General features: G+C 51.5%; 11 protein-coding genes across 11 annotated transcripts; 6 read left to right on the top strand and 5 right to left on the bottom strand.

The window, feature by feature from the left end:
* Positions 1–129: 129 nt before the first annotated feature.
* Positions 130–1074, bottom strand: PV05_04379 (uncharacterized protein; the record flags this gene model as incomplete). Its single annotated transcript, XM_013460778.1, has 3 exons — positions 130–369; positions 425–815; positions 863–1074. The coding sequence occupies 3 exons, from the start codon at positions 1072–1074 to the stop codon at positions 130–132; spliced, it is 843 nt and encodes a 280-aa protein (XP_013316232.1).
* A 917-nt stretch (positions 1075–1991) lies between these two features.
* PV05_04378 (uncharacterized protein) lies at positions 1992–4178 on the top strand (the record flags this gene model as incomplete). The annotated part of the gene is made up of 1 exon (XM_013460777.1): positions 1992–4178. The coding sequence occupies one exon, from the start codon at positions 1992–1994 to the stop codon at positions 4176–4178; it is 2187 nt and encodes a 728-aa protein (XP_013316231.1).
* Positions 4179–4742: 564 nt separating this feature from the next.
* Positions 4743–5560, top strand: PV05_04377 (uncharacterized protein; the record flags this gene model as incomplete). Its single annotated transcript, XM_013460776.1, has 1 exon — positions 4743–5560. One exon carries the CDS (start codon positions 4743–4745, stop codon positions 5382–5384), a length of 642 nt encoding a protein of 213 aa, XP_013316230.1. The 3' UTR covers positions 5385–5560.
* Positions 5561–6128: 568 nt separating this feature from the next.
* On the top strand, positions 6129–6539 carry PV05_04376 (uncharacterized protein; the record flags this gene model as incomplete). The annotated part of the gene is made up of 2 exons (XM_013460775.1): positions 6129–6139; positions 6215–6539. 2 exons carry the CDS (start codon positions 6129–6131, stop codon positions 6537–6539), a joined length of 336 nt encoding a protein of 111 aa, XP_013316229.1.
* Positions 6540–6967: 428 nt separating this feature from the next.
* On the top strand, positions 6968–9162 carry PV05_04375 (uncharacterized protein). The gene is made up of 5 exons (XM_013460774.1): positions 6968–7126; positions 7188–7415; positions 7487–7972; positions 8021–8850; positions 8905–9162. The coding sequence occupies exons 1-5, from the start codon at positions 7030–7032 to the stop codon at positions 9019–9021; spliced, it is 1758 nt and encodes a 585-aa protein (XP_013316228.1). The 5' UTR covers positions 6968–7029; the 3' UTR covers positions 9022–9162.
* Positions 9163–9188: 26 nt separating this feature from the next.
* On the top strand, positions 9189–11277 carry PV05_04374 (uncharacterized protein). Its single transcript, XM_013460773.1, has 6 exons — positions 9189–9364; positions 9421–9445; positions 9496–9555; positions 9614–9641; positions 9696–10041; positions 10092–11277. The coding sequence occupies exons 1-6, from the start codon at positions 9319–9321 to the stop codon at positions 10988–10990; spliced, it is 1404 nt and encodes a 467-aa protein (XP_013316227.1). The 5' UTR covers positions 9189–9318; the 3' UTR covers positions 10991–11277.
* Positions 11004–12597, bottom strand: PV05_04373 (uncharacterized protein). The gene is made up of 4 exons (XM_013460772.1): positions 12343–12597; positions 11729–11920; positions 11424–11576; positions 11004–11243 (listed from the first exon to the last, which is right to left on the bottom strand). The coding sequence occupies exons 1-4, from the start codon at positions 12440–12442 to the stop codon at positions 11158–11160; spliced, it is 531 nt and encodes a 176-aa protein (XP_013316226.1). The 5' UTR covers positions 12443–12597; the 3' UTR covers positions 11004–11157.
* Positions 12598–12776: 179 nt separating this feature from the next.
* On the bottom strand, positions 12777–13758 carry PV05_04372 (uncharacterized protein; the record flags this gene model as incomplete). Its single annotated transcript, XM_013460771.1, has 2 exons — positions 12777–13111; positions 13206–13758. The coding sequence occupies 2 exons, from the start codon at positions 13756–13758 to the stop codon at positions 12777–12779; spliced, it is 888 nt and encodes a 295-aa protein (XP_013316225.1).
* A 1235-nt stretch (positions 13759–14993) lies between these two features.
* PV05_04371 (uncharacterized protein) lies at positions 14994–16086 on the bottom strand (the record flags this gene model as incomplete). Its single annotated transcript, XM_013460770.1, has 2 exons — positions 14994–15476; positions 16012–16086. 2 exons carry the CDS (start codon positions 16084–16086, stop codon positions 14994–14996), a joined length of 558 nt encoding a protein of 185 aa, XP_013316224.1.
* A 261-nt stretch (positions 16087–16347) lies between these two features.
* On the bottom strand, positions 16348–20908 carry PV05_04370 (uncharacterized protein). The gene has a single exon (XM_013460769.1). It carries the CDS (start codon positions 20713–20715, stop codon positions 16630–16632), a length of 4086 nt encoding a protein of 1361 aa, XP_013316223.1. The 5' UTR covers positions 20716–20908; the 3' UTR covers positions 16348–16629.
* Positions 20909–21507: 599 nt separating this feature from the next.
* Positions 21508–22949, top strand: PV05_04369 (uncharacterized protein; the record flags this gene model as incomplete). Its single annotated transcript, XM_013460768.1, has 4 exons — positions 21508–21573; positions 21622–21760; positions 21891–22285; positions 22338–22949. 4 exons carry the CDS (start codon positions 21508–21510, stop codon positions 22947–22949), a joined length of 1212 nt encoding a protein of 403 aa, XP_013316222.1.
* Between the last annotated feature and the right edge of the window lie 52 nt (positions 22950–23001).

The raw sequence follows: 23001 nt of genomic DNA, 5'->3' as shown, positions 1-23001 counted from the left end.
ATGTCGCTTGAGGCCAGATGGCCTCCCGGTGAGTCAAGGCTGGCTGAGCTCCATACATACGCATACGCATACTCTACTACAGAGAACGGGAGGTGCGCCAGGAGCTCTCAAGAGCATCCTTCAATGTCCTCACCACACACGAGAGGAAAGCCCAAAGGAGGCAACCAGAGCCGCTGCGACCTGCCATCCGCCAGGTGCGAAGTGGTGGGCAGAGCCGCTGGACGATGTTGCACTCGCAGATGATGTTGTTGCACTGGCGGAGGACGCTGTCACGCTCTTGGGTGCCGGTGTGATGGAAGTCTCTGTGGTTGATGTCCCAAGGGGGACGGTAACGACAGCGGTATCCGTGGCTCCTGGAAGTGCGGTAATCTATATGCGGTCAACTTCCAACTCCGACGAAAATGGGGAATTTCAATCTTCATACCCCACAGGCTTGCCATAAGTCAATGCTCGCCAGTGTCGCCGGTCGCGAGAAGCAAGTTATGTTGCCGTCATACTCGCAGACGGATGCTGCCGAGTAGAAGTCTGGCCTGCAGGCACAACTCTTGAATTGTGCGGTTTGCGACGCCGCAGGAAACTGGGTGTAGCAGTCCTCAATTGAGTAAGCTGTCTCGCACACGGATTCGATGCTTGAACATGCATTTGTGTTGCTACTGGCTGGCAGGACGATAGTGGTGGTCGGCGTTCTCAGTGTCGGTGTCGAGAAAGCTGAAGTGGTGTATGTATCGCACTGCAGACTCCAATTTCCGAGCACATACTGATTCGGCTCGTCGAAGACATATGAGTCGTAACACTCCCGGTCCTCGCTTTCGCAGCTGATGAAGTGAGTGCCAGTCCTGCCTCTGGAACGCGGTGAGCTTACTCGTATATCGCCGCGAACACGTCTTGCCGACACACGCAGGCGTCAAGTGCAGACCCAGTCTTGGTGTTACAAGATTGATATGCTGAACTCAGGTAGTTGCAGGCTGTGAGGACACTGGCTACCGTTACACTGCCCGAGAAGCAAGTGTCGGTTGTCTGAGCGGTGGCAACAGCAAGGAGTTGTGCTGTGAGTACGAATTTCGCGAAGATCATAATGCCTCTCGTATGGGTAAGTCCGACGATAATTGCTGATCTCTGGTTGCTAGTAGTAACATAAAACAGTCGGCCAAATGGCAGCAAGTCAATTGAACTGGTGTATCTAGGTTGCAGGTCTCCATTACCAGGTCTCGCCCTCTTTATTGCTTTCTCATTCACGACGGCTCAGCTTGAGTCTCTTGTTGACCAGGCTGCGCTGCCGGTCTCTCAGCCTGACCGGGAGGATCGGCAGTGAAAGATGCTGCATTTGCACTGAGTAGCTGCATGCAGTATTGGACGTGGCGCAAGACAGGCGGAAAGCCGCGACGCGAGGGGTTATGTCAAGCGATGCTGCAGCTCGATACAGCTCGACACGGCCGACTCAGGCTGCGCTAATGTGAGACCGGACCAGGGGTCTTGTGCAGACTGCCTCGTGGAAGCTCTAGATTCTGTTCACACAGCCAACTCATCGAGAACACAGCTGAACGGAACGCTCATTTCATACCTTGACTGAAAGGCTGAACACGTTCAGCTTCGCCAACGAGGCGCACGCTTATGCATGCGGCCACAATGTATCACACCCTTGTGGCCAATCAACAACGCACTACCTTCCATCTGGCTTTCCAACATTGGAGGGGTGCCTGTTCCATGGCATAATTTGTGAATGACTACTATGTCAATCCCACGGCGCACAGCCGAGAGGAAATTGATCTGGAACAATCACTCAATGCCTTCCCGGATCCTTGCCACAATCGCCGTGTGGGCAGGAAGAATAGAGCGCGACTTATGCGGCACTTCTTCAAACCCCGGTCAGTTGTGAGTTCAGCGAGGCAGACAGGACGGCTGCCGATCATCAAGAAGTGTGCAGAGGATTAATGAAGCTGACGCCTGTCCTCGTCACGCACTTTGGAACCATATCATAGCATACTTCGGTCATGGCAACGCAACATTCGCAAATTGGAAGCCCTCATACTCCTAGCACTTCATTTCAGATGTCAAATCTAAGCACAAGTCAGTCAAACGCGACGGCTACTGCTCCTTCAGTAGCCAGTTCTGCTCCAGGAGGCAGGTCGTCAACAGCAGGCACCTCCCCTCCAGTGAGCAGTCTCTCTTCAGCGGGCAGTTCTTCCGCAATCCAACAACAGCCGCAGCTACCAAGTGGCACACTACCACGCACCAATGCTGCCACACCCCAGACTACCGCCAACCCCCCTCAGACATCGCCTCCAAGTCAACCAGGCTCTTCCACAAGCGCAACCATGGTCCCTCCCGCCAACGGTTCGATACCTCCACGAAATCCCGCACAGCCCAGCAGATCAAGGTTGCGCTTCTCGCTCCCCAGGTCCCTCACTTTGCTATCTAGGAGAAGCACTTTCACAGGAGCCCCTAAGGAATGGAAGTCAACTTGGCTGCAGTTGTGGGCTTTGATAATCTTACTGCTGGTAACACTTGGCTTCGCTGGGACCATTCTCGGGCTCGCACAACGGTCCAACAACAAAAGCGGCATTGTCAAAATCCGCAATTCCTCGCCTGGTCGCACAGTAGCAGGCGTTACCATCGGATTAAGTCTCACCTGGAAGCAGATACCGGTGTTCATATTTCAGTCTTACAGTCTCTGCGTCGCTGCAACTGTTGAGGCTTACGCCGATAGACAGCCCTTTGTAGAGCTGTGGAATGCTCAGGGTGCTCCAGCTAAGCTCACCGTGTTGCTGAACTACGCGGCAGTCTTAGGTCCTGTCAAACCATGGAGAGCATTTCGAAACAAGCATGTTCTTGTTGGTTTCTTATTCATCATGAACTTCATCTTGAGCTTCCTGGTGACACCGTTCGCTGCCAGTTTGCTCTACATTGACAATGACCAGACCTTCCCGACGGCGACCAACGTAAATCGGACAACGTTTTTCAACGAAGGAGCCCTTAAAGCAAGCACCCAGTTGTACCAAATGCTCAGTTACGTGGATGGAATTCAGCTATACGACACGCCTTTGCCTGCTTGGACCGCTAGCACCAACCACTCCTACAGCTTCGCCCCTTTTGAGCTACCACCCGCTCTGGCTGGGGGTACCAATAATCTCACCGTTGTGCAAAATGCCACGTTCCTCAGCCTGGAATGTAGGGAGCTCACACGAGGCTCTGACTACGAGGTGACAGATGCACCTGGACCGAAGCAATGGACCGTCAGTGGGAGCGACCGCGGTTGCGATTTCAATTCGCTATACTCTCATGTTGGCTCTTTCCAGAACTATGCTCAAACATTTGGCGCGGATTACTGCCCTTCGAATTTTCCTTCCAGTGAAGGGCGCATCTTTCTTTTCGCAGCTCGCGCACCAGACGGGGATGGCTCTGCAGTCCGCGATTTCCACCTAATATCGTGCACAAGCACATATTATAACCACAGCGGACAGCTCGAGGTAGCGCTCGACCCCTCGAGCTCCAGACCAGTAGTTCGAAGTTTCACGCCTACAGGCTCTCCGTCGGCCATGGAACCAAGGCCAGAATTCTGGAAACTCTTTGAGAAGACTACCAATGAACTCAGGGCAGAGGATCCGACGGCGACGTGGGCAGCTACCATACTCGGCCGCTGCGTGGTCGAGAATGCAGCGCAGAATGCGACAATCTCAGAGGCCTTTCAAGCATCGCGACTGATTCCTTCTCTGGAATCTACCATGAGCCTAGTCTACGCCGTCACTGCCGCCACCTACCTTCGCTCTCCTTTGAGTACACAGACAGCGGCCCCCACAATGACCGGCACCCTCTACCCCCAAACCAATATTCTGCGCATGGTCCCGGCTATTGCTTACTCCTTCTTCGGCATTCTCATTCTGAATGCTGTGCTTGTTTCTGTCGTCGTTCTCTCCATGCTGAGGACTCGAAGCATTCTCTACGAGGAGCCGGCCGGCATCCTGTCCTATGCAGTCCTTGCCGCCCACAGCGCAGACTTTACGGCAACAGCCGAAGCCCTGAGAGGCACAGTTGCCGACGGAAGATGCACGGAGGCATATCAGAAAGGCGCAGCCTTGCCTGGAGATTATCGGGATTCCAAGTGGACTGTGAAGTATACGCCCAGTGTGCCTTTGGGGAGAATCGAAAAGGTATTGACGGTGCCAGCCCCGACACCTTAGCACGCTACGTGTCATAAACAGCATTCAAGTTTCTCATTTCAAACATCCTACGCCCGGTGTACGCATGTGGACATCAAGCCGCCCGGTGATTAAACTACAAATGCGTCTTCTGAACTGGTAGTTAGTTCCAAGCGGACATTGGCACGAGTGAGAAGCTCCAGCCTCGCCGTTGCATAGGAAGGTACGGAGTACTCCGTAGTGAAGGTGGATTTTACTACCAGACAGCTTAAGACTAGACGAAGACCGTTCCTTTTCGACCATCGATATAAGCTAGGAGACCGCATGCAGGAACATACGAAGATGGAGACTTGGTACTCGTAAGTCGCTACCAGCCCGGTTTGATGCCAATCTTGGCCTGGTCACGCCTGTTGGGTGCCTGGCACGGCCTGCACTGGCCTGGTTTTTCCTGTAGCAGTGACGTAAATTTCAGCAAATCAAGCCACATGATTTTCGGAAATCCTTCGCCATTATACATCGAAGAAGTGGATGGAGACTGTCCGGAATTTAAAAGTGACTTGTCAGCTAATAACACCATACGCCGTCTCATGGTGAATATCCGGCAAAATGGTACTCTCACTCATCACCCTGGCGGCTACGGTGCCGCTCCTTGCGACATCAACCATGCAATTATCGGATCAAGCAGAGAAGAAGTCTAAAGAGGGACATCAGGAGATCAAGACCCGAAAATGCCATTTGGCCATCAGAGCCTCAGCAAGAATGAGCGAGAGAAGAAAGCAGCAATTAGCGGACAAGATGGTGGTCTTGAAGGACGGCCGCCTCGTCCTTGACGACCAGTGTTCCGCGAATCATCATCCTTTCACGGGGTATTTTTTGCCGTTTCCTGAAAAGGAGTGGGATGGCCTGGTTACAACTATCAACCAGGAGAATTTTCTGAACTGGGTGTACATCGACTCATCCACACTCCAGGCAAAACATGGAATACGCGCTGAGGCACAGTCGCAGCTCACGGGACCCATGGATCTCAGGCTGTGCAAGAACGGCGAACAACGTCTGACCTTCGAAGGCTGGGAAGGATTCGTGGTGGTCAAGGAAGCTCCAGGATTGTGGGCTTTGTATTTCGACAAGACGGATAATGGCCTTCGCGACAAAGCTCACGGTCGTGCTGTTGTCGAAGTCGAGCTGATTCGTATGGAGCTTGATGACTACCATCCGAAGGAGACTCGACACGATGCAGATGACCACTAATTATACAGACGGCTTGGATGTCGATTTGCGTGGGGGCTTGAAGAGCGTTCGACTTACAATTGCTTTCTTCGGCTTTCCAGCAGATGCACTCACGAGCTTCCGATACTCAGTGGAAGATTGCAGACGCTCAACGACTCTCCAGGCGGGGAACTCATGACTGGCTTCACCCAAGCGAGATGCAGCTCGATCTGGGGAAGGCTCGACCGTCTAAAGCACCGCCATCAGGCTTCAACGCCCAACGCCAACTCTCAGTCATGAGTCGAGGAGTAGCGACTACGGAGTACTGTGCACAGTATTGGGGGCCACAAAGCCACCCAGCTTGACAGGGGTATGCAGCCTTGTGACGTAAGATTCACGTCAGGCGTGGGCCGAAGTTGGACTGAATCAGGAAATCCCGGATCGAGATTGCAACGTCAAGACCATGAATCGTTGCATGACTGGTTCCTTGCAAGGATCCTGTGATGCGAAACTGGGCAGCTCCTATGTCAGAAGCAAGGAGCTATTGCTGACCTGATGACTATTTCATAAGACCGAACAGTAACCACAGTACTTTCTGGGCTGGCCCCGAAATCACTGCAGCCACCCGAAAACTGAGACCCACGCGCTGTTCCATCACACAAACTCAAGTTCACAGCATCGCCAGCCTTGCAACTTGAAGCACAAGGAGCACAACTGCTTTTGACAAGTCTACGTACTCGTGCCTGGAGTCCTGTGGTCAACTCCACGTGACCACACTTCATGATCATGGCAGATAAGTAAGTTTCTTTGTCTCCAAGGATCAGTCCGGGATCTTGCTGGTCAAGGAAGTTAACGCTTCGTTGCTTGTTCAGACAATCCGACAGCGGGTTCTCTGACAACGCCCCCGGAGGCCGCCACAACCAAGCAGAGACCGAGCACGACGAGGGCAATAACAACAATCAAGGCGAGGTATCCAATACTGTACAGCAGCAAGGAGGGCAGTCAAGTCTCCAACAGATGCCAAATGGTCTCCTCGATAACAGAGGTGAGCAAGGTCAACGAGCTATTCGTGGATTGACGAAACGTGAGGTGGAGGAAGTGTCTGGCAGCTTGAAGATTCATGTGAAGTTGAATCTAGAGGTGGATCTACGGGTGCAAGCTTCGCTGAATGGAGACATTGTGATTGGCATTTTGTAGTTGCCGTCGACTTGATACGTACGGATTAGGTTGAAGCATTTAGGTTGACTGTATATAATACTTACTGTGGGAACTTCTTATTGCCTGGTGTTTAACAGATCGGAAAATGGTGCATTTGCGGACTGAAACCTTGGAGATGTCGGTATCCCTAAATCTTTGAAAAGTAGCAGGGCGTACGGCTTCGTGCATGAGGCCAGTTCTCCCCAATCCGCCAAAACGTGGGATTGGCTGGTCAAACCGAAGGTAAAGAGGTAGAGTAGGTACTTCATGGTACGGAGACTGCAGGGTCCCCTATACGACGCGGCGAGGTCGGCTACTGCCCCGCAAAAGTATGACAGCCGAGAATAAGCGCGCATACCTCGGTCGGCCACGAGTCTGACAAGGGTGCCAGGGCATTCCTTTGTCCATTTTCGATACTTGATCCTTCAATTTGAAGAGACCACGATCTTGCATTCAACTACTGTACTTGTATACATGACTAGAAGCCGCCATGTCAAACCAAACGGTACCATTGGGCCAGTACATCTTCAGAAGGATCAAGGAACTGGGAATTGAACATATCCTCGGAGTTCCAGGAGATTTTAATCGTACGTATTCAACACCTCCTTATACTTATGATTGAACAACAAACTGATCGAATATGGGAAGTAACTCTCCTCGATGAAATCTACAATGTCCCCGGTCTCAAGTGGATTGGCTGCTGTAACGAACTCAATGGCGCCTACGCGGCGGATGGCTACACTCGCATCAAGGGCTCTCCGGCTGTGCTGATTACCACGTATGCCGTTGGGGAATTGTCAGCGATGAATGGAGTCGCTGGAGCCTACGCTGAACATGCAGGCATGATTCACATAGTGGGCATGCCCGCAAGAAGCAGTGAGTTGCCATTCTATGAGAGAACAAACCAATCTCATTGAAGTTTTGACATGCTCCTGACGCGTGAACAGTGCAAAGAAACCGTGTGATGCTTCATCACACGATTGAACCCAACATGGACCATGCGATCTACATCAAGATGGCAGACCCAATCCGCAAAGATCACGCGTACTTGATGGAAGACTGCACCATGGCCGACGAGATCGACCGTGTCATTGTTGCTTGTGTGCGGAGTCGTCTTCCAGTTTATATCTACGTGCCCACAGATGTCGTCTCGGTGCAACTGGATGCTAATCGCCTTGAGACGCCGCTGGACACAACGGTCCGCAATGCCGACTCCAAGACGGAGGACGAGATTGTCAGCAAGGTGCTATCGTTGATCGCAGAGGCCTCGAATCCCACAATACTGGCTGACGTGCTCGCCATCAGACATGGCGGGCTCGAATTGACCAAAAAGCTTGCAGAAATCACGCACTTGCCCAGTTTCTCGACACCATTGTCAAAAGGGGTCATTGATGAGACAGCGCCATACTACTATGGACTTTACAATGGGAAAGGTATGCATTCTCGCCCCTTATCGAGCCGTTGTATCTCATCCTTGTTAGCATCGTTTCCTGGAGTAGCCGAGGCCGTTGAAAAATCCGACTTGGTGATCAACCTTGGTCCATTGTTATCAGACTCCAACACCGGCGGCTTCACCAGAGATATCAAAGACGAAAACCTGGTACGCCTTGGACATGATCTCGTTCAGCTCAAGGGCCAGAGATTCGACGGCTACCACTTCCTGCCCATCCTGAAGCGGGTTGTTGAGGAATTGGAGGCACACCCGCAGAAATACAAATTACCACGCCCGCAACATGCCGGGAGAGTTGAGGCACCAGTGCTCAACGACTCCAAATCCGGGGAGCTGAAGCAATCGTACGTATGGCAGCGGCTTGGGCGCTTCCTCAAAGAGAACGATATTGTTCTTGCAGAATCCGGGACCGCACAGTTTGGAATGCCGGATGCCACATTTCCACGAAATACAAGGTATATCACACAGATATTCTGGTCGTCCATCGGATATACTGTCGGCTCATGTCTCGGTGCTCTCATTGCTGCCAAGGAGATGAAGCATCCTGGCCGGGTGGTGTTGATAGTGGGCGAAGGAAGCCTTCAGATGACGGTCCAAGAGATTGGTACTTACCTGCGCTATGGTTTCAATCCCATCATCTTCGTCATCAATAATAACGGTTATGCCATCGAGAGGGCTATCCATGGACCTGAGCAAGGCTATAATGATGTTAGCATGCTGTGGGATCACCAGAAGATGCTGGAATTCTTCGGAGCAAGGGAAGACACCGGGATCAAGGCGGAGAGTCGAGCAACGAAGACGGTCGAGGAGCTGGAGGCTGCGTTGAATGACGAGGCTTTTGGGAGCGGCGACCGTATACAGGTATGTCATTGCTGTTCATGTGCAATTGGCAAACATCAGGCTAACCATTTCAAGCTCTGCGAGATCTTCATGGACAAGTTTGACTATCCCTGGAGACTGTCGAAACAGCTGGAGATTGCACGGGCGCGGATGAAGGAGGCGGCTTCCAAGAACAATATAACAGCGGGGTGAGCGTGAATGAGATGGCTACAGATCACTGGTGGATGTATGTGGAGAGGCCTGCTAGACGAGGCTGAGCAAGGCTGTATACGGAGGATCATATCTTCCCAATAGTACAATTGCAGCCCTTGGCACCAATGACCTCACTTTGGCTGAACCCGACAGTGCGGAGTGACCGCCAGTCCTTCCGTGGGATAGTGCGCCAACAACCACTGTTCCAGTGTTCACCGACCCTCCAACCCATCTCTCTTTCCTAGCACCTGCATAGCGTTCACTTATCACTATCTTTCTCCGTTCAGTCTGGCCACCATGGAGGAAATTGCTCCAGAGTACGATGTCATCGTCCTAGGCACAGGTATGACTGCGTCACTATCATCTGCCCCTCCTTACTGACTGGACTGCGATGATTAGGCTTGACGGAATGCGTGCTCTCTGGGTGAGGAGATCAAAACGCCCTTTTGAAGGACCTTATGCTGACGGTCGCAGTGTGCTTTCAGTCAAAGGCAAGAAAGTCCTCCACATTGACCGAAACGATCACTACGGCGGGTACGAGATCGCAGGCTCCCTGGAACAACACGAAGGATGAAAACTGACAATCTGACAGCGAAGCTGCCTCAGTAAATATCGAGACTGTAAGCAGAACGCAGAGGAGATTCAAGAGCACGATGTCTGACATTTGGAACTAGCTATTCAAGAAATATGGCAACTTCTCAGATGGACAAGAGCCATGGAAGAAATACGGCCGAGTCAATGATTGGAACGTCGACCTCGTCCCCAAACTCCTCATGGCCAACGGTGAACTCACCAACATCCTCGTTTCTACCGATGTGACCCGATACCTCGAGTTCAAGCAGATCGCAGGCAGCTTTGTACAACAGGGAACAGGGCCCAGAGCCACCGTGGCCAAGGTCCCCTCTACTGCTGGCGAAGCACTCAGCTCACCATTGATGGGTCTATTCGAGAAGAGACGGGCCAAAAAGTTTTTGGAATGGGTTGGCGCTTTTGACGAGAGCAACCCTTCGACACATAATGGTGCGTTGCTGCGGTGAAAGAATGTAGGCTATTATTGACAGGTCTTGCAGGACTCAACCTAAATAAATGCACAATGAAAGAGGTCTACGACAAGTTCGGCCTAGAAGCAACAACTCGAGACTTTATCGGCCACTCAATGGCCCTCTACCCAACTGACGATTACATCAACGAACCAGGAATGGCCAAGGAAACGGTCGAGAGAATTCGACTCTACGCCAATTCGATGGCTCGCTACGGCAAATCCCCCTACATATACCCTCTCTACGGTCTAGGCGAACTTCCTCAGGGCTTCGCTCGTCTCTCTGCTATCTACGGAGGAACCTACATGTTGAACACATCTGTGGACGAACTGCAGTACGAAGGCGGCAAAATCAGTGCCATCAAAGCGACGATGCGCGAACGAGGCGAAGAAGGAGATGGTATGAAGTTCAGCACCAAGACGAAGATGATTCTCGGTGATCCATCCTACTTCCCTGGCAAAGTGCAGGTAGTTGGCCATTTGCTGAAAGCAATCTGCATCCTCAACCACCCACTTGACAAGACGGGCGATAGTGATTCACTGCAACTCATCATCCCACAGTCACAGGTTGGCCGCAAACACGACATCTATATCGCCATGGTTTCTTCCGCCCACAACGTCTGCCCTAAAGGGTACTACATCGCCATTGTGTCCACGATCGCCGAAACCTCTGCGAATCACCATCTCGAACTGCAGCCAGGTCTAGAGCGGCTGGGTCGGATCGAAGAGAAGTTCATGGGCCCACCAATTCCGCTGTACCAGCCTTTGGAGAGTGGTGTGAATGATCAGATCTTCATTTCCAACAGCTTCGATGCGTCAAGTCACTTCGAAACAGTCACGGAAAACGTACGGGATATCTACCGCAGAGCAATGGGCGAGGAGCTGAAGGTGGAAGGGCTGAGGGAAGGTCAGACATTGGCTGAGGAGTAATCATGTTTTGGGAAGGAAAGGCTTGTGCCAGCGCTTGGATCGAGTATGTCAGTCAGTGCACAGCAAACAAACTTATGCATGGCGTAAGGAGTTGTACAGCTGAGAATCATAGCTAGACGACAGCCCGTTTTTGCAATCTAGTCATCTTGCTATCTTGGTGGGAGGGACTACGTTGTCTTCCCCTTTATCGTCTGCCCGCCGCCCAAGATCTGCTTTCTGACTCTAGTATACGCATCGACTCCGATCAGCGCCGCTATTCACAGTTTGTCAGCATAAATACATCAAATCTAAATCCAAACCGAATCCACTCTGGACCGTGGTCGTGATGTCGCATTTTCCTTCGGTACCGTCCATGTGCAATATACCGTAGACACAACCACTGATATTGCAGAGAGGGAGATGGAGGGAGATAGAGACAGCGGCACAGACTTACCAAGAGCCAAATATGGTAGATACAGCGCATACAACCCATTCATCTGTTCCGCGGTGTATCCGTCCCAAGAGCCCATTTCGACGACGCAAGTGAGTGTTGTAACGGCGGTTTCGAGGGCGAAGATCAACAAGTTCAACGGGACCATGATGTGATCTGAGATTTTGATGTGGTCAGTGGTCAGTGGTCAGTGGTCAGTACTACTCGTACTATGCAGAGATGGGTGGTGATTGAAGGGTCAGTCAGAATGCAGAAATGAGTTTCTCAGTATGATGGATCGAGGGGCGGAAAGTCGGGGTTACTCGTACCGTTGGGAATGGCCCAGGTCATCCACGCGCTCAGCGGGACGTGGTAGATGGCCTCGAGGTACATGTACATGGTGAACCAGGCGGGCGGGTCGGTGAAGAAGCGGTCTTTGGACGTTTGGATGTGGTACTCGCGTAGGGTGTGGGAGAGTTGGGGTCGAATGGCGGAGGGGATGAAGGGGCCCAGGTCGATTACTACCAAAAGAGGTATCTGGCGTTAGTGAGGGTTTGAAAGATGGGAATGAGGAGGGAGGGGCGTATGATCGTGCATGACTATATGGCAGTCCGCGGGATATAGGAAGGCAACTTGGTCCCCAGCTCGCCGGGAGACGGGAGGAACATGTCGAATAAAAGGGGATGATGAGGCGAGGCGGGTGATGGCGATGGCGGTATAGCAGGAGACATGCTGGAACAGGTTCATCATTGTCATCGGGTCAGCTCGAGCTCTGAGATACCTAGGCAGCGAGGCTCTCTCGGCTCCTGTCAGGACGCAGAACATATCGCATCTTTCGACTGTCTCGAACAATCAAGTGGTATCAGGGTCGGCTGTCATCTGGAGCTGAGGCCTGCACGGTTGCCGAAAGCTCAATTTCATGCATGAAGAAAGTAAAACTCACAAAGCATGATAGGAATATGTATGACGAAGAAGACGAGGTATAGAATGTCGAGTTTCCGAGCCGACAATGGCCTTGGTTGGGGGTGCTGCGTTGCCGTCATCTTCGTTTAGCACAAGTGGTGGTTCGGTTTCCGGGATATTGGCAGACCAAGATGGGCCAGTCAAAGGATATGAGGCTCAGCAAAGTTGTTCAATAACGCAGACTCGACCACCCATGACATTAAGATGCCAGTTAAGATAGGTACCTAAGGTAGGTAGATACTAAGAGGCACAAAAGAAGAACGAAGGCCATTGTGCTCGGCGAGTCGGGTCTACAGCTTAGGTAGCATCACGTGAGAGACCTGCCTAGTGAGCCCCGCCTGTTAGGTGCCACCTGGGTGCCAGTCGCTCCTATTTCACTTGAGCCTCGGGGCCTAACTAGAACCCCGTCATGCCCTAATCAGAACCGTCGCTACAATCCAAGTCAGCTACCTTGTGATGCTCCTGCTCTGCAGTGACAAGCGTCTTCTTTACTCGCTTCCCTGGAGGCTTCTCGCTTTCGGCTGCCTGGTGCGTTGCATCGTGTCCATCACTGGTTTCATTGAGACTACCACACTCATCTTCGGCCTCGGATCCGCTTGCAGACACGAGAGCATGTCTTCTGCCAGTGTCGACAAGATCAATTGCATTGGACTGTAGTGAACGTATCAGAACTCCATCGGCAATGGATGCCATGATCCGTCCTTTGCGCAACTTGCGTCGATCATTCGCAGATTCGTCGTCGCTGGAATCTGAACTTGGGTAGGAGGAGACGAGAGGGGGGTTGGTGAATCCTTCACACAAGGCTCGGTTCGACTGGGAGAAGTGCAGGGGCTACTGAGATACCGTCACAATCCCCGCCCAGATCGAAGGGTTGATCCTCGCTCGTCTCTTGACTGTTGGTGTCCTGGAATTCCGGGAGATCGCCAACGTGATGCTGTTTGGACGTGGCGCCGACACGTTCGTCGCTTGATTTTGCAAGGTCAGGGCTCCTGATTTTAGTATCCATGCCTGGCACGCCGGCATATTCCACGACGGCCACGACCCTGTCAGGGTGGTTGCGATTATCCTCGGTAAACGAACCTCTGACATCGAAAGCCAACACATCGTTCTGATGAAGACGCACTGCCGTTCTTCCAGAATTCGACTCACCGTGCTTGACACCATTACAAGTTACAACGCAATCTGGTCCAGCTAGGATCCAAACCCGACCATTATCATCGGACGATATATTTCTTTCCACAAGCTCATGACACGTTGGCAATGCTTCTCGATCCCAAAGACAATCTTCCCATCTGAGTGATATTGAAGGCCGGACCCTGATCCGTTGTATGGCAACTTCCATGCAGAACACTTCAATTTCTTGAGAGCCATCCTCCATTCGCTTGGCCCTCGACATCGTAGTGGTTATGTGAGTTACATGGTAGACGCATCCAGGTTCTCGGATCTTTGAATTGTATTTATTAAGCAATTTATAGAGTTGCGCTCTGCGGCTCCGACTCATGGCTTCGAACCCTTTCGATAGTTTGAAACTGATTGGGATGTGTTGACAGCTGTTCTTCACCTCCGGGTCGTGGATCGAGAGCAGCCCACGAGGCACTGGTCCAGCTGTAGTTCAGCTTCTCAATGAGGAAATGGTAGATATTGCCGCTGCGGAGTTAATCGTCATATAAGTCCAGGTGCTGCAGAATTGGCCGTTTCCCTTCGGGATAGTCGTACGACATAAATTCTTGTTCAATCTGGTGCACCGAGTCTCTTGCATCTGGCAACGACAAAGCCAAATGCTTGAAAAGTGCAATATCTTCTTCTAACACCTGAGCATTGCGATGACTTTGACTTACGTGCACAATCTGCGTATCACCCATGGAATTTGAGCGGTGTTGGGTGTCCAGATATTCCGGGTGATTGTCCAGCGATGTGGTGGCTATCGATATCGTCAGTATAACACTGATACATTCCGTGTCAGGGAAGCGGTACGGAGCCGGCCACGCTCTTCTTCTACCTCAGTCTGCTCCTCGTCCTGGGCGTCTTCCAAGTCATCCACTCCATGGGATCTCGGAATGCTGCTTCAATGTATTGCTCATTGCAGTTCTTACTGTGGAGAATTAGCCGGCGAACATCAAAAAGACTTGAACGTTTACCATGAGAGCAGTTGTTGTATCTTTGAACTTTCGAGGGCCTCACGACATCTTGGACAAGTATGAGCACCGTATATAAATCCCATATGCATCGTTATGCTTGAACGAGGTTTCACCGTTTCATGCCATACATCTTCTTCGATCACTTCAGGCTGAGAACCTTTAAGCTTCAAGAGAAAATGCTTGCATAGTACTCGGTGCAAACCAGGCCGGTCCTTGAAATGAACCCTGAGGAAACCGCAAAATATCTCCTAATGTTCGCATTGGGGAAAAGGAATGCTAAAAGTGCTGCCAAAGGGGTCCTCAAAACTGACGCTGCTATCAGATAGGAGAGAGGCCTGAGCAGGTAAGCGCAGATGGCATCGAAGAAGATATGAAGCAGTCAGCAGTAGCACAAAGACCGTTAAGGGCTCATGCTGCGTTTGTGCTGCCAGATGCTGAATGGCCTTCCGCACTAAAGGGCCGGTGGAAGCAGTTCCGATTGTGAGACAAATGATCAAGAGCCAGCCTTCCAGATCCGGTCGGCTGTCAGGAGCTGTACCAGATGCTCGTCCTGGTTCGAGTCCGGATTGCTTCCGTCGGGACTTGGGTCGTCAGGTAGCCATCGCACAACAGCTTTGGTGTATCTTACAGGGGCGTTTCTCTTTGAACGTGATCGAATCCGCGCATAACGTTCCGGATTCGATAGGTCGGGCGTTGTGAGCAATGTTGATGAGTTCACATTGCGCCAGAAATCGGTCTTCAGCTCACGCTGAAGCTCCTCTTTCGTTCGCATCAATTCCTGCAGAATCTCGTCGCGCAGGACTTCCGACGAAAGGGACACACGGCCAAGCGCATCTTGAAAATGGCCAGCGAGATGAGAACTCTGGATCAGCATCTTTTGGACGGTCTCGGCCGCTTGACTCGTGATCAACTTTCGTAGCTCGCTGTTGTGCTGTCGACTCTCTGCTGTGTCTAGTCTTCGTCGCTTAGTCGCAAACTGAGGACAGATTATGGTGTACTCACAGTATTGCACTTAAGACCGCAGCATCGATTGCAGGCGCTGATCTCTGATTGTAGTTCTTCGCCTCATTTGAGCCCTGGAACTCGAACCCGAGCTTTTTACCAATCCCTCGACTTTTCCCTCTGGGTGCATTTTCACCTCATTTTCACCCAGGTCAGCTTCGTACTTGTTAAGGCCCACCAACTGTCCTTCCTCTCTCCAAGGAGGGAGTCCGGTTATCGACTCACTGATGGCAGAAGTTTGACAGGCGGCTTCTGAGGACACCGCAAGCTGTACCAAGTCTTTCACCGCCGCCAAACGTGCCTTGCTGCCGGCTGCGACTTGCCGTATGCATCTTTGGAGCCTCCATCATCTTTCAAAGCGTTGAAACCTCGGAAGAGGGTGCCTCACACACACACACACACACACACACACACACACACACACACACACACACACACACACACACACACACACACACACACACACACACACACACACACCCACGCCACTTCGAGCTATTCAGCCTTACCAATTGATGAGGGTCGAGTCTGCCTCTCGCTTTCCGGCGTACTTTCTGACCGATGCTCGAATAAGAGACTGCCATCACTGCCTTCGATCTGAGCCACGGCCCAATGTGCTTGGATGCATGTGAGGCTACGCCTAGTAGCCTGCAAGTTTTTTGTCACCTGGCAAGCTGGGCATACCTGCGGAGTGAGATCAGCATGTCTCAAATGTCAGGGTCCAGCCCGTCTCGCCTGAACACGTACATAGCTACGGAGTACATTGAGAATATACGTTGCGGTGTGGATCGACTCCGGTGCGAGACAAAATGGATGTCATGCACGCAGCATGAGATTTAAATGTGCTCCGATGGAAAAGACATTTGCAGGTCCCTTCCTCGTTGTCATTGATTCTCAAGCATCAGTCTGGCTACCTGGCACTAATGCAATTCAGTTGCCCACAACAGCTTTTCCATTTCCAAAGACGATCAAGCCAGGATGACTGATATATATTTCACCCTGTCGACACAGATCTTCCGCTTTTCCATTTGTCTCAACCAACATAAACGTGAATCACTACTGATGGTACAGTGCAAGTCTCCAAGCGGAACCACAATGCATCCCTGGACTGTGCCCGTACTCTTGCTTCAGGCCAACAGCTGACCAATTTGCTCTATCACGGCGCGGCAGACTTGAGTCGTCTCCTCGTCAACACCCGCGGCTTTCCCTTGTTGCAAAAACACTTGCAAAGTCTCTTCGACTCGCGCGGCTCCAGCTTCACTGCCAAAGATGACAGTACCAGCTCTCAGAGAGTCATGGAACCATTTGCCGACAACATAAACCAGTTCCGAGGCGATGTATTTGCGGTTTGTACCCATGAACGGTGGGTCTCCGGTGAAGAACATCGTCTCCAAAACCTCAAAGAGCCGCTCGTACGGGATCTCCAGGTCCAGGAAAATGTCCACGACCCAATGAGGCGGTGCAACGTTTCGCTGATTTTCAAAGGAATACTTCTCAAGGATAGGCAGCAGTGCTTGAATTGGGAAAGTCGTCTCGGACACTCGAAGTTTGCTACCAAGGCTTCGGACCTGTTCGGCAATAGCTTCGAAGGGCTGGATCTGTCCCTCATCAAGCGTCTTGTCGTGCACAGATTGCAATAATTGCTGCCATGTCTGTTTGATTTGTGACGCGTCTCGGTGGTCTGCAACCTGGTAGATCAGAAGGCAAAGGTCATAGTAGGCGGCGTTATCGGCGAAATCGTTGAACAGGCTAGTGATGTCAAGAATGGCGCCATTGACACGATCGAGGACGTCCTTCCTTCGATCTCCGGTCAGTCGAGTATCGTCAATCAACCGCTGCAGGATTTCGTCCTGGATGATGGCGACATCAAGAAGTTCGGAGATCTCCAACAACAGCTGCTGCTTCATTTTGCGGTTGCCTCCTGGGGTGTATGTCGAAGCGTTGGCTTTAGCTCTGCTCAAATATTCAATCCTCTTCTCAAGAGTAAGTGGAAATGGACTGCGTGCAAGCTGCAATTGTATCTTAGCGGCATCTGAGAATTGGTTGGTCTGTCCGTAGTACTTCCACAGCAAATCTGCGTACGTGATGTCTTCGGAGGATTTTCGTTGCAAATAAGTGACGATAAATGCCGATTCGGTTGCTAGAAGTCGGTCGTACCATCCTTGTTGGATATACCAATCGTAGAGATTGGTCAAGAACGCTTCATCTTTCGATCTGCTGATCACATCGTAGGCTTCATTCCTTCTGGTGGCAGCGAGGGTGGGCCTTCCGTCAACGAAGCTAGGCCCTTGCTCGATGCTTCTGTCAACGGCACTGACAACATCGTGGATGAGGTCGTAACACTGTGTCCTCATATCGAACTTGGCCTTTCGACCATCCGACTCCGGGCGGCCCTCGGCCATCCAGGATAGCGCCTCGTTGGCCTTGTCCTTCTCGTGCGCGACTCGTAGCGCCAATTGTATCGCTCCAGCAAAGAATTGGAGATTCGTGTACTGTTGGGTCGCTGATTGTAGATAATCCATTGGAAGGCTATGAGCAACCTGCTCAAAAAGCTTCAAGCTTTCGTTTAGCAAATTTCGTGAGAGCTCAGCATTGCCCCCTGCCTCGGCGGCCCTCTTAAGCTGCTCCTGCGCCTTGAAAATCACGACATCATCTGCGCTACAGAAGCTGCCGCATTTTCTTCTCAGAGCTTCAGCTATCGTCTCAACATTGGATCCCTTGGCAATATTGCGGTTAACAATAGCCTTGACCAGTTCCTTTGCAAGATCATAACCTTTCTTCGTCGTGAAAAGCTCCTCGAAAGTCAACTTCAGCATTTGCGGTCTGGATGCTTCTGGAAGAAGTGGAATTAATTCAGCAACCTTCTCATCAAAAAGGACTAGAATGAAAGATAGCCCTTCAATGGTATCGGAGGTGAACTTGACGAGGGAGTGCAGAGCACGGTGTTCTCCCTTCAGCGCAATTTCGTCGTCTTTTGTACTGGTACTTGATAGGTCATCTGGGCCACTCAGCCCCTTGATGAAGCTCTTGTTGGTTTTGAAGAATCGTTGAAGCGCAGACAGAGCTTCTTGCACGTCTCTCAACTTCTTCACAGGCACAGCAGGATTGATCTGGTATCCCGCAGGAGTCACGGTCTCAGCCGCAATCACATTTTTCCAGGTCGATCTCAATATCCGCGAGAGATACAGAGCGATGGCTGCATGTCGGGGTGAAGGCCGTACGGCGTCGATGAGAGGGACAGACTTGTCGGTAATCGAGTTTTGGTTGATGCTGGGCTTGCCGCCATATTCGATGAACGTTTTCCGCGCCGACTCAAGCACTTCAGGGTCATTAACCCGTGCCGAGTATGTGTCCTTGGTCACTTCAACGCCTTGACCGCAAGCCACTGCAAGCGCTGTTGCCAGAGTTTCCGTCCTTCCGTACGCTCGAATCAAATTGTTGACCTCATTCTGAAAACCTTCAGAGCCACCTTGACGACTGACAGCAGCAAATATATCCACTAGTCTCCGCCGTTTGATGATGTGGACCCCGGTGTTGGTCAGGATGGCTATCTCTGGTGTAGGTTTGTCGAACTGGACAGCCAAGTCATTCCCATAGCCGACGGAATTAGCGACGGGGGGTGAATATGGTACAACGAGCCCAACGTCCTCGGCGCGGCTGCCTAATGACAGCCAGATGGCGGATTCAGCCGTCCGACTGGGTTGGCCGGCTTCAGGAGGCCTTATCAACCTGCCAGCGTCCGGCGCGGAGACAAATAATTGATCTGTCTGAGCATTGGCGTCCCTGGCAACGAAACAAAAGAAGTAGCCGGGTGAATATCTTGCCGCAAGTCTGGTCATCGTAAGAGTCTTGATAGGCTGATGAACATTGTTTGATGGATCTGAGCCTACAGAAGCCGATGATGGACCTGGGGCAGTGGTTACAGGCGGAGTTTTCACATGCTGAGCCTGCATGGTGATGTTCCCACTCGATCTTGTTGACGACCAGTAACTGGAGCTGGTCGCACTAAGATATATTCGGTACCCCGTGGCTGTGGTGGCCACTAGGTGATATCTCGATGCCTCGGATGCAGGTATGGCTGAGATGGCCACGATGGGAATGCGTGGATTCAAGGACTCGTTCTGATTGACGATGTGACCTATGTTGGCATAAATCTGATCAACAGGTTTGTCGATCACTTTTCGCAAGGTACCGTCGGATTCCACATGAAACGCACGGATATTCGAGGTGGAAGATAGTGTGTACAACATGTCTCGACTGTCGTCAACCACGATCTGCGCCACATACTCCTTGGACGTTCCTCTCAAAGAATCCCAGGTCCACGTTAAAGACTTTGTCACGCCACTAGTGTGACAGATCTTCGAACAGCGGCTGGAAAACCATCGATCTTCTTGTTGGTAGAGGAGTTCATAAAGCTCATTCTCTGATCGCCCGCCAAAGAAGATTCTTCCCGTTTTCGTTGAGCAGGCGATAACGCTGATGTCCAGACCTTTCACTGAAGTCGACATACCCGTCTGGAAGAGGGATAGTCCGGCAGATGCGCCAGGGCTTGGATCGGTTCCCAGCCCCAGTAGCAGAATATCGGAAGTCGTGGCCAAAACAATGACATGGGTAATATGGGGCAGAAAGACACCAGGGCGAGGCACTGCCAGCTTGACGGTGAGTATACTATGTGGCTGACCTTCAAACCCCAGCAGCTCGGGCTTTGGCGAGGTATAATCCCACATGTACAATGCATTGTCAATAGTTGTCCAAGCATGCCTCAATTCTGCAAAAAGGCCCATACTGGTGGATAGCTGCGCATTGTTGTACTGCTCAAAGATCTCGTCGGGAATTTTGTATACACCAGCTTTCTGGAAAGGCGCCCATGATGTCGAAGATTGTATGTCATAGTCTGCAGAATAACCCTGAGATAAATAGCCGTCCACCTCTGGAAACCGCGACTCGTTCGTGAAGGCTTCATTGATCGTGCGCGCCGCTCTTTCTAGGGGTTCGAGAGATTCGGGCTGCCGTATTGAGCTTTGAGCTGGAGTATCGGAGGATCTCGTGGTCGCGAGGGCAGTGGAAGTGCCATGAGGTGTAAGGGAAGGGCGGGAGAAAGGCGTCCCGGGCGATTGGAACGAAGGCGCAGGTATCGCAGGCCGTGTAACCGGAGTCTGAGGCCACACACCAGGAACAGGTCGCGCTGGTGTTTGTTGAATCGTGGTAGCCATGGTTGTGAAGATCGCGTTCGGCCGCAAGCTGAAATTATTTGTAGAGATGCATTAATGGTAACAAGCCGCCCAAGGCGGGTTTGAAAAAAACAACGAGGATTTCCTGTCAATATCTCGAGCTGAAAGATCAAACGTGAAAAATAACGTGCTCAAAGCCGGACAAGGCGGTTGACCTGGGTTGAAAGAAATGTTTCCTTGCGCCTTCAATGAGGCAGCTTTGACGCGCTCTCGATTATCTCCAATTGCAGGTCGCAGCCGCAACCACAACCGCAGCCTTGCCAAGCCATGATTATATCAGCAGCCACATTTTCTGAGCCTCGTCGCTGGTTGAGATAGGAACCGCCACAAAGTCTTACAGCTGTTCATATCCACGCTTTGTCCTAATGCATGACGTGGATACCACCTAGGGCTGTTGATTCATCAGGCCTTACAATAGATCTACATCGGTCAGATGGAAACCCAAGGGAGTACCAGTACAGCACACACGGAACGCTTGGACGCCTGACAACTCTCGATGATGCAGGGCATTGCCGTTTCTGAATTCGCTCATTAGCTGAACGATGATCACTCCCCTTTTTTAGGCTTGCAGGTCTTCGCACCTCGACCGAGACGAGTTCCGGAGATGACTCAGTATTCGTATTCGATCCCAGCTCTGGATCAGAGTCTCGACGAGAGGACTGACCTTCCACCCTTCAACATGCACTCAAACCCACCATCTCCGCACGTGTGGCTCTATATAAGCTTACCAGAACCCGCAAGTATGCTTGGTGCAAACAACATTTCAATATCAGGATGGAGGCTCTCGCTGGTTGGACCATCTACGCCTTTTCACTCTTTGCAGCAATTATAATAGCCAAGGTATGTGTGCAATGGAGCCCATAATCTATCCATAACTGACAGTACGAGACTATATTCAATGCTTTCCGCCCGGACTTGGATGAAATACCTGGGCCATTCCTTTCCCGTTTTACCACTTGGCCGCTCAAGATCTCCGTCTTAACAGGCCATCGGACCGCTTATATTCACCAGTTGCATCAGAAATATGGTGAGTGATTGCCCTCGTACTATCACCTTACAGACAATGGACGGTCGAAATGGAAGGCTTGCGGCCTCAACCACAATTACAGGCTGCTCAGAGCATTGTGCTGATTTTCTGACCGCTGTTTGACACACAGGGGCATACGTTCGAATCGGTCCCCGAGAAATTGCGATAGCAGACCTGAACGCTGCACAGCAGATCCACAAGGTCGGCACCCGTTTCAGGAAGTCGGAGTGGTACCAGAATCAAACAACCACCCAAGCCACGGACGATACTTGTGGTGTTTTCGGCATTCGTGGCCTCGCTGAAGCTCGGAGGAGACGCAAATACTTTCAACAGGCCGGGACCAAGGCGATTGTCATGGAGTGGGAGCCAATGATCATCTCCACGATCGACGTGACGGTTTCGAAAATCAAACGGGACGCCAGCCAGGGCGAGGAAGATATCATGAAGTGGTGGACCATGATGACAGCCGATATTCTCGGGTCGCTAGCCTTTGGCGAGCCTTTTCGGATGATCGAGTACGAGCAAGTATGGAAAGTAAACTTCCCTCGAGGTACCCGTCGCTCATACGAAAGTGCAGAAACCTCAGTTGATCAAGGACATTGAGGACGCGATGATCGCCGTTGGCATCAAGCTTGAGTTACCTCTGCTTTACTGGTTGCTCAATTGGACACCAATACCAGCTGTGCGACGCCTCATGAGAGTTGCTGATCGACTACGGGATGCTGGATATAAAGCAGTCGAGAACACTAAGCGCGCTTCCCAGGAAGGTTTCAAGACCCTTTTCTCCAAGATGTACCCCGAAGACGGCACACAGCCCTTCTCAGACGACTTGATGGCAGACGAAGCTAGCAACATCATCATTGCCGGGACTGACACCACGGCAATGACCCTGACATACCTTGTTTACGAAGTTCTTCAGAATCCAGGCATCAAAACCAAGCTTTTGAAAGAGCTGGAACCTTGTTCAGCTGATCCCCGAGTGGGAGAACTGGAAGAAAAGCAGTATCTGAACAACGTCATCCAAGAGACATTACGTCTGCACAGTGCTGTACCTGCAAGCTTACCCAGGACCGTGCCCGCGGAGGGTGCTGTGTTTGGAGGTTACCATATTCCTGCAGGATATACTGTGTCCACCCAAGCATATACTCTGCACCGCAATCCGCACGTTTGGGCAGATCCTGAGAAGTGAGAAACAGTTTCCCGGTACCACATCTCATTTGCATTGACTAGTGTGTCAAGGT

The sequence above is a fragment of the Exophiala xenobiotica genome (assembly GCF_000835505.1).
Source record: "Exophiala xenobiotica strain CBS 118157 unplaced genomic scaffold supercont1.3, whole genome shotgun sequence".
Lineage (NCBI taxonomy): Eukaryota > Fungi > Ascomycota > Eurotiomycetes > Chaetothyriales > Herpotrichiellaceae > Exophiala > Exophiala xenobiotica.
Note: the sequence above shows the minus strand (reverse complement) of the source record. Positions and strands in the feature narration are given on the sequence as shown.